The 10,819-nt window shown below is 27.7% G+C and overlaps 1 protein-coding gene across 1 annotated transcript in view; it reads left to right on the top strand.

Moving 5' to 3' along the window:
* Positions 1-6,578: 6,578 nt before the first annotated feature.
* Positions 6,579-10,819, top strand: part of LOC111618258 (major facilitator superfamily domain-containing protein 6-like) — a 10,669-nt gene continuing 6,428 nt past the window's right edge. The window contains exons 1-4 of the mRNA XM_023359750.1: positions 6,579-6,780; positions 7,355-8,702; positions 8,775-9,044; positions 9,115-9,211. Coding sequence (XP_023215518.1) covers positions 7,419-8,702; positions 8,775-9,044; positions 9,115-9,211 — 1,651 coding nt within the window. The 5' untranslated portion in view covers positions 6,579-6,780; positions 7,355-7,418. The remainder of the gene's footprint in view (positions 6,781-7,354; positions 8,703-8,774; positions 9,045-9,114; positions 9,212-10,819) is intronic.

Raw genomic sequence — 10,819 nt, 5'->3', positions numbered from 1 at the left:
TCAGCCTTAATTGAAATTTTAACTAATAAAATCAATAACTATATTTTATTCATTAAAATTTTTAATTTTAATTTAATTTAACTATACTTTAGAGATATTATTATTATTGAGGTAGAACCTATTCAAGAATATAAGGCTGGAGGAAGAAAGATGAGGAGGAGAGGATGCTCAAGATGCTGAGCAGATGGTAAATGAGAAAGTACGAAAAATAACGATTAGCAGATCGATTAATCTCTTTAAAAATGATAATCGAAAAAGGATATATGGTTATTCAAAAGTCTGTTAACCGAGCTATTCGGTTAACTAATTTTTAGGCCACGGTTAATATGCCAAATAGGCACATTTATGGGAGGAATGAAGAGAAGAGCTGGAATTTTCGCATTTTAAAGATGCATTTAGTAAGATATTAGCATCATGGCCGAAATAATCGTTTAATTTTCGATAATGAGGATAATACTCTAGCGATTTCTATTAATGAATTTAACTAATATCTCTATTAATTAAATTTAAACTGATTATTCAATTCGTACCCATTAAAGCTTCAAAATATCTTAACTTGATTCAATTTAAATATCTTATAAAATTAAAAAAATTAACAAAAAATATTAATTTAATCTATAAAAATATATTAAGGTATGTTCTGTAATGTATGGTGGCCCAAAAATCAGTTAACCACTGGCTATTCAAATGCGACTCTTCTCGTGTTCAATGCATAACAAGAGTTTTAAAAAGCACAGTTTACCAGTCTAAACTAACTAAACACGGTTAATTTCAGTTAATAAGAGCTGCTTTTATTTAAGAATTAAATAATAATAATAATAATACTTTTTTGATTTGTGAAGACGAAAACGAAGATAATACTTTATTAAATTTCACAAATTTTATTAATTAATTAATGAATTGGAAACGTAACGATTGATAAATCGTAGATTAATTATAATAAATAGCATTATTCTTAATGTGATTTAATTAATAAATTAGATTAATGATATCATTATTTAACATCTATAAAATCAAATTAGCTAATTAGACGAAGAATCGAGAAGACAGCTCACATTTTTCATTATTGTAGAAATATAGGGGAGATCGGGGCAACTTCGGCATGCGGGGCAAGTTTGTCAAGCGCTTTTTTTAAAAAACAAATTAAAAGGAGACTTTGGTTATAGGTTAGGCAGTTGAGTTTTATTGGTGGCTTGTTGAGTGTAGTGTTTTTATTGTTCTCCAACAAGCGTAGTTGAATTATCAAGCAAATTTTCATTTTCGTTCAATTCCATATAATATTTTTTTTCCATTTATATTGAATTGGCAGGTTTTGTTATAATTCCATGATAACGAAAGTTACTTTTCCTGTTAGAAGGATGTAACTTCAACTTATTCACGTGGCCAGATCGTGGCTTGGCATTCTGTTCTCAGGGTTGTACTTAATGTTTCGAAATCATGACTAGCGGGGTAAGATCGGCAACATAAAGCCACATTAGAAGCAAAGGATAAAAATCAAACAGATGATAAATGAAAACATGTTTGCATTTGTTATTCATGTATATATGTCTTTGAACTTGCATTTCGTTGTAATAATATTAAATGGGTGTTGGATTTGTATTTCTTTGTTTTAATAGTGAATTCCAACTTATACATTGTTAATAACATAATTTTATATACGTGCCTATCTTGCCCCATTACTGTTGCCCCTATACCAGGGGCAACTTTAATAAAAATAATTAAAATAATTACAACTTTACAAAAAGAGAGAAGTTGCCGATCTTGCCCCTATACCCGGGGCAACTTCGTCAATTTCTCTCTTCTTGTAAAGTTGTAATTATTTTAATTATTTTTATTTCCAAACTGATTTTAACCAGTTCTATAGTAAGGTAACATTCCAATAGACAATATGCAAAGCTTTTTTTTCAGTTTACAGCAGTATTTATTACACAAAATTTAAGTAAAGCTTAACATGCCGATCTTGCCCCGATCTCCCCTATTCAGTTAGTTTTAATTCGATTTTTTTTTTAAATAAAATTTTCGAGAGAAAATTTTAAATTTATTCAGGAAATAGGAAAAAAGTTTTTAAAAAATCTTTTAAAAAGGTTATTAACATTCACAACCACATCCGATCACGACAACTTTTTCATTTTGTAACTCTGCATCCTCAATCTGTTAACACGAATGTCGATGGAAACCTTGTTAGATGATTAAAATGCATTGGATGAAGGATTTTTTTTCTCTCTCTCTGTCTTATCTCTCATCTCTCTCCATTTTCTCTCGCTATCTCGCCCCCTTCTCTCTCTCTCTCTTTCTCTGTCTTATCTCTCTCCTCTCTCCATTTTCTCTCGCTATCTCGCCCCCTTCTCTCTCTCTCTGTCTTATCTCTCTTCTCTCTCCATTTTCTCTCGCTATCTCGCCCCTCTTCTCTCTTTCTTTTTTATCTCTCTATCCCCTCTTTCTTTTCTCTTTATCTTATTTCTCTATTTTCTCGATCTGTCTTCTTTCTTTCCTCTTCTCTCTCTTTTTCTCTTTTTCATCTATAACAAAAATATATTTAAAATATCTAAGATTTACCTAGCGAAAACACGATGATGATTCAAACACCTCGAAAGAGAAATAGAGAGGAGAGAGAACAGACAGAATTTCCTGATGCTGAATTTTATGACGACTATATTTAATAAAAACAGTAAAGATTCTGTTCAAATTTATATATTTACATAGTATTATACTGTAAAGTATTTATTTTTAATTATTAATGCGACAGGCTTCTGGGCATGTGGCTGGCACTGACTATACCAGACTTCTTACATAAGGAAGATCACCTCTTAGATGGGAGGATGAAGTAAAGAATGATGTTAATAATATCCTGCAGGAAGGAATAAGATGGAAGGAAATTGCACAGGATACAACCTTCTGAAGATTAATCATCAAAGCGGTCAAGGACCCTCCAGAACCGAACACCAAAGAGTGAGTGATATATATTATTTCATAATTAATTTTTATATAATTGTTATAATATTAATATAAACTGAAGATTGTCTGTAATAATTTAGTAAACTTTAAAAAATAAATTTGTATTTTTACAAAGAAATCTTCCATATATGATGAAAAAGTATTAATTCGCAATATGTCCTTCTCGTATGTTGCTGATGAAATATGGAATTTTAATCCTTTCTACAGCTAAGATTACTAAGTTTAATACATTTTTAAAATATAAAGAAACTGAGGAAGTCTGTTTTTATAATATTTTATCATTTTTATTAATGTTTTGTACTATGTAAATGTAATTTTGATAGCAGTTCAAGCGGTAGTTTAGCTGTAGAGAGAGAGAGAGAGGATTAAAACTTCAGGCTACAGTAATCTCTACAAGGAAATCTCTGTTAATGTCTTTTTATCATTTGTGAAACGTTTTCTTTGTTTAAATGCGTGCTTGCTTTTAAAGTTTACTAAATTTTTAAATATACAGAAACTAGTGAAACTCAATTTTTAATTTTTAAAAAGGTTTCGCTGTTTACAAGGATTTTAAGACCTTACGATTCATTCAGTCTTAGACAAAAAGGATAATTCAATTGTCGTAAATAAAAGAAAACAATCTTTATTAATTCCTTTTTAACAAATTAAATTAAATATACAATTTTAATATAAAATTTATATTTTTGTTTCCTTTATAGATGAAAAATATACGAGAGAAAGAAAGAGAAAAGATACCAGAGAAAGAGGGAAAAGGGAGAGAGGAAAAGATAAAAAGGAGAGAAAAAGAAAGAGAGAATTACAAAATTTATATGTTAAATATTATTTTAAAATAAAATATATAATTAAAAATAATACAAAATAAGTGATTTTAATATACCAAAAAAACATATAGAAGACTAAATATGAAAGTAAGTTTTGATGCAAGATAACATCGTAAATTGTTAAATAATTTTATTATAGCTGATAAAAGTAAAAATCTAAGTACATAATTGAATTTTTAACAAGTAAATAAATTGATTTTTCTAAGAAAATAACTATAAAACATTCAAAACAACTTTGTCCTATAATATAATATCCATAAAGTTTAATTAGAGACATTCCACATGTTTATGGAATAAACTAATTAAATTATAGAACACTTAGAGGATTTATTATACTTATTATTTTTCTATCTAAGTAAATTAATGTTATATTAATAACTAATGTTTAAGTATAAAATATAAAAAAAATTTACTCGTAAATAATGATGATAATAATACTTATTTATAATTGTATAATACCATAAATAAATGAGATAATAATAACAGTGAATTTTTGGGACTGCAATTTGAAAAAATCATAGAAGTATAGATTTCCATTATCGTCCGTCTGTCCGTCCGTCTGTCCATAATCTCAGGAATGGAGGTAAATAAATGACTAGCACGACTCTATCGTTAAAGGAAAAGTATGATGTACAGGGGCAAGCCATTACTAATTTGAAATGGAGAGCATATATTTTAAATAAAATAAAAAATTGCTAGTTTAATTATATATATTTTAACATTACTAGAATGATAATCTGCTGGTTTAATTGACTAATATTAAGGAAATGATTAAACAATTGTTCCAAACAATATAATTGTAGAAGGCTATTCTTCTGAGATATATTTAATCAGTATTTACATATAAAGATACCAAATAAAACCCACAATATGCCAGTATATATTAGGCACGATTAATTAATTAATTAATATAAAATATCGAACTCCTACCCACTTAACTGCTGTAGTTTATAATTTTAAGTGTTAGTATGTATGGAAGCACGATTTTGTTCTCCCACTTTAAAGCTTAATAACTCCTGTTCCTTTTGTCGAAATTTTCTGAAATTTTGTTGTAAGGTTTGTATATTATGGGAATTAATACTATCAAATTTTGGTTGTTAAAGGTCGAGAGGTTGGAGAGATAGAAGGGAGTAACGTTTCGTATCTCTAGTGGAGTCGGACTTAATGAAGAATTAATTCGTTATTAGCATTTAAAACTTTTAAAATTCGTGGCGTGTTTCATATTTAACAGTAAATATTTTATACTATTTTCAATTATATATATATATATATATTTATTTATTTATTTAAAGACAAGACTATGTTTACCAATCAGTAGTTCGCAAACCCTAATAGACTGTTTGTATAATATAAAGCCATTCCTTGGTTAAGAAAAGGTTGCAAAATAGTCATTTAGAGGATTATTAATTATGCTAGGGTCATAAATCATCAGTATAATATTTTCAGCAGGCAAAAATAAAATTTAAAAAATAAAATAAAATAAAATAAATCGTTTATAATTTAAAATTCAAATAACTTAAAAGCATCACGATCGACTAAATTTATCGCTTTAAAACTTCTTAATAAATATTAAAAACCATCAAACTATTTATTCTTATAGCTAGTAATTCTTATCTTAATGCCTTTATTATACAATCATTTTTAATTTTAATATTTTATATCTAAATACTTAACTTAATTTAAAATATATATATATATATACATAACTCAGGGTGGCCCAAAAATTGGTTAACAGAATCATTTCAGCATATTATTTGAATTAAACAATAATGGTTAACTGATTTTTGGGTAATAACAATAATTTAACAGTTAAATAGTGTACAGGGTGGCCCAAAAATCAATTAACAGAATCATTTCAGCAGATTATTTAATTAAGGTAACAATGGTTAACTGATTTTTAGGCCTGTCTGTACGTAATTTATCCGATAAATTATTATATTATTATTATTAAACGTTTTTATTTAAAATAGAACAGTAATTTATAATTTATAAATGAGTTAAATATAAATTAAATAAATATAAGTTTAAATTTTCGCATAAAATTAATTTAGACTTTACAAAATATGTCATTGAGAATAATATTAACTTGTTTTACCTTTATATATACGTTCAACTATTCTGGTGTCTAGCTACTTTTTATAATTGTCTAGGAAGTGATTTGCATAAGAAATTAATTATAATACAATTTTTGTCGTCTATTTTAAGTAAAAATCTACTAATTTTCCATAAATTTACATTCATTTACTGCTTTTTTATATTACTCATTAATTTATCATTAAGTATTCTGAGAAATTTTATAGTTTTTTTTAAAAATAATTCTACACTTTATTCAGTTTCTATATTTATTAAAAATTTGATGACATAATTTTTTTAACTAAAAAACTTAGAAATATTTACGGAAATAATTAGAAAAATAATGCAAAATTTGACATTGTTTCTACACCAAGAGAACTTATATAATATTAGGTTATTGCCAAAATCATGAAAGTAAGGCAATTACATATTTGNATAAAATAATAATAATAATATTTAATTTTTAAAAATATTAAATATAATACGAGAATTCTTGTACTAATTAAAACTAGGAGAACATTTAGATAATTATCAACTAAACTAATGACGTAAGTAGTTTTGTAGTTTGATTTAGTGTTATATAATTAATGGATTTAATCACAATTTATAAAGGAATTCCCATTCAAGATATGATGGCGATTGAATTAAGTGATAAGACAAACCATCCAATACCTTTATCCATTAAAGGCATTGTACAGGGAAGAGGGGCGCTAGTGCATATTCCTCTATCGATCGAACATAAACGAAAAGTGGAACTAGTTCGACGTACAGTCTGCATTTTATCTATGTTACTATAATTATTATCGGGCTTGTATAGGAGTTTCAATGTTTAACAACTTATTATCACCTTAACAATAGGATTTTCAACAATTGGGTAACATGTTTCACCATTGGAAATATCACTCTTATGAATATTTAACCCCTTATACAGGTAAGCTCAGGTGTTCTTTCGCATTCTTTCTATCCTGTGTACTGAAATAGCGCACATTTCTATAGTTAGACAACGTAAATTCTTTATATACATGTGTGTAAATGCTGATAAATTTTGTAGAGAAACTAAGTGTAATTGTATATACTGTATATATATATATATATATAGAGGTATGTAGTTGGAAGAATTTCGTGTTGTACCACGTTAGATCAATGCTAAAAAATATAAATAAAATAATAGAGGTAGTATACGTGTATTTTGTTTTACTATAATTTGTTTTATTTTAAGGTTAAATTATTTAATAAACAAATTAAAATTTTGTTTCTACGATGAAGAATTGAAAAATTTAATATAAATTAATTAAATAATAATGTTAATTGAGTAATATTTACCCTCGTTTATATTATTATATAATAAATACTTAAAGAATTTTAAGTAATTAATGTAGAAAAATAAATAAATAGAATTAATTCTTTGTTTATTATATATTTAACTCATCACTTTAATTAATTTCTTAATTAGTAAAATTATTCATTTATTTATAAATATATTTTTTTGTTTTGTTTTTTTCCAGAGAATATTTCAAGATAAAAATCTAATTTATTAAGGAAGGAAGTTTTGAGTGTCATAGAAGAAAGATGGATCAAAGTGAAATGAAGAACGAACAGGAAGATGATGATAAGCAACCAAATACTTATCATCAAGAAAGAAATTTAAATGAGGATAAGAAACAATTTACAGGGAAAGGAGACGTCATCGATAATCTATTGACTGCAGTCAATCAAGATTTATTAGTGTCTAAACTGTTTTATTTCTTCTTCTTTTCTGCTTTCGGTTCTCTGTTTCCCCTTTTGGGTGTTTACTTTAAGCAATTAGGAATGAATCCCGAACAGAGCGGTATGTTAATTGGTTTCCGTCCTTTTGTAGAATTTCTCAGCGCTCCTCTATGGGGAAATGTTGCTGATAGGTTTCGTAAAGGTAAGACAATGTTACTCTTTTCCTTAGGCTGTTGGATTATTTTCACTCTGGCACTTAATTTTATCCAACCGCCCGCTTCTTCTTGCATGATGTCTAATGCTACACATAATGTTTATTACGAACCCGATGCTGAAAGGGATAAAAGAAGCATTGAAACATACAATGACTTATCAAATGTTTCCCTTCCAATTTTGTACGAAACTGAAAACGAAATAGATAAAAAATATGATCTAAATAGTAAAGATACTGTCGTACAAAATGGCAGCACTTACCAAATTCCATACGATCCCGAAGAAGAAAGAAATAAAAGAAACGTTGATGCTCAAATAAATATTCATAACAAACCTATAGATTTGTTAATCAGATATAAAAGAGTTGTGCGTGAGGCAAATGATCAACTTCCGGTACGTTTTGTAGTAGGGAAATCACCCCAAACTGTAGATTATACATCAAATGCTAACACTGATAAAGACAATTCGTACGTATCGCCACCTTTCAGCTCCATGGTATACAAGAGAGAAGATGTTCAAGAGGTGTTCTTCTTGCTCCTCCTCTTAATTGTACTCGGAGAATTTTTTAGTGCACCAGCAATTACATTAGCTGATTCTGCTACTTTATGTTTTTTGGGTGAAAATATAGATAATTATGGAAAACAAAGAATGTTCGGTTCATTAGGATGGGGATTAGCCATGTTTTTTGTTGGTATAGCCTTGGATCAATCTAAAGTGTTTCCATATCATCCATGCGAACCTCATGGACGTGAAAGGAACTATACTATTTGCTTCGCCACTTTTTCTGTGTTAATGGGCTGTGCCTTTATCTCTGCAACACAATTTCGATTTGATTACGAATCTGTAGAAGAAAATATACCCATGGGTGCTGTTAAAACCCAGATAGCAACAAACGAACCCATTAAAACTGAAGATGGAACAGCTCCAGCTAAAGTAAGACATCATTAAGTTTCAATGGAAAGTATTTACTTCGTGGTTTTAATTATTAAATTTTATTTCGTGTAGAGTGAAGTATTCGCTCAAACAACTCAGCATTTATCAGAATGGTTAGATGTTCTTCGCACTTTTGCAACAATACGTTACGCAGCTTTTCTATACGTAACATGGTTTATGGGTTTCGGAATTGGATTAGTTTTCACTTTTCTCTTTTGGCATCTTCAAGATTTAGGTGGTACACCTACACTTTTCGGTGTGGCATCCGTTATAAACCACGTATCCGAAATTTTCGCCTATTTTTTTAGTTTTAAATTCATAAAACAAATAGGACACACAAAGGTAATTTTTATACGTTATAAAAGTTGTTTATAATTTTAAAAAATTTATTTTCTAATATTTTTTTTCTCAGGTTCTATGCATTGGACTTTTCGGTAATATCTGCAGATTTCTTTACATTTCGTGGTTAACAGATCCGTGGTGGGTTCTACCATTTGAATTTATACAAGGTATAAACTGTAATAAATTTAAATTATTCAAAATTTAATAAAATTCTGCGGTATTTAATTATTGAAAATACTTTTTTATAATTCACAATTTAATCCTTTCAATGGTTTTTCATGCATTACTTTTTCTCCATGGAGTAACATAATTGGATAGAATCTGTCGTATCATCGATATTTTAACCAATCGTGTGTAGCCTCTTAAGATTTAAACAGAAATATAATTAAAAGAAAAAAACATTCAAATCAAATTAATGTTTTAAAAAAATCGTTTTTATACGAGTTCTAGGATTGGTTAAAGTATAAGAGAGAAGGCTCCATTGTGTGTGACCTTTACAGCTGTCCTAGTTTCCATAGCTACGAAAACTGTCACCTCACTAGAATCGAAGACGAAGTTGAAACCCTTGTTCCTACTTTTTTTTTCATTCGTTTTTCTTTACTTGAAGCATGGATCCATGATATATTTCGTTGTTACATATAGCTACACCATTGGGAAATCAGTACGCAAACATTAAGTGTCGTTAACGAAATTACCAGCAGTAAAACTATATTCTCAAATACGGCAATTTGTCAACATTAAGTTTACGTGTCTAATTTACAATTAAGTAAATCATTTCGTATGCAATTCGCATTAAAAACCCCCCCGTGATTTTTAAAAAATTTTTGTAAATAAAACAATATAAACTATGATAAATTTAAGTAATATTGACACTCTTATTTCCGTGCTTTGAATAATTCATTAAATATTTCTTTATTAATTGAAATTGCATTATTGCTCTACTAGTGTCGAAGCCGATAATTTACCACTGCATGAATATTAATATCCTACCAACAAGAGGTTCATAGTTAAGTACATTTATTATCCATAACGAGAATTTATTCCATGTGGAAAATTTATATTAAAAAAAATAAAAATAAAAATTCTTCAAAAGATCGTTAATGGTAGTCGCTATTGGATGATGTGGTAAAAATCATCATCGATTTTTTTTTAAAAAAAAGAGTAAAATCGATAATTGTATAAATTTTTTAAATATTCAAGAATATTTTCGGTTTTTATTCTATAAAATATTAGATTTTTTTTATTATTATTTATTACAATACCAATTGTTACTACAGCAGTAATTGAGGAAAAAGGTAATTTTCATGTATAATGGGAAAAATGATTGAAGAGGAAATTAGAAATGGTCAATTGAGATAAGTTTTGTTGAAGATGAAGTTCTTTATTTTTATCATTTATCTGTAGTTTATTTTATTTTTTTCCTTTTATATCGCTGCATAAGATAATGGAGTAGGACTTGAATATTGATTTACTCTTTTCGCTCTGTTGGTACCTAGAAGGCCTTTTTTTTCAGGCCAATCGTGGGTTAAAATTGGCCTGATTGGTAGTAAGAGTCTAACATATACAAATAAAAACACTGAAAATTTCGTTATGTTTTTGCCCCCTCCTGGGCCTTTGAATATTGATGACATCTCATCTTTAATTTCTAATTTTTATTCCTCATTTTCCTTATTTTAATTTAAATTTTTATTATGAAAAAGTATTATAAACAAAATTTTATATTAAAAATTTGATATAATTTAAGAATTTTTATTATTATTGTTATTTTTTTTAAA

Source organism: Centruroides sculpturatus, unplaced genomic scaffold (genome assembly GCF_000671375.1).
Source record: "Centruroides sculpturatus isolate CEXI.00-Female unplaced genomic scaffold, Cexi_2.0 scaffold69, whole genome shotgun sequence".
NCBI lineage: Eukaryota > Metazoa > Arthropoda > Arachnida > Scorpiones > Buthidae > Centruroides > Centruroides sculpturatus.
The sequence above is the reverse complement of the archived record's forward strand: the minus strand, read 5'-3'. Positions and strand labels throughout refer to the sequence as shown.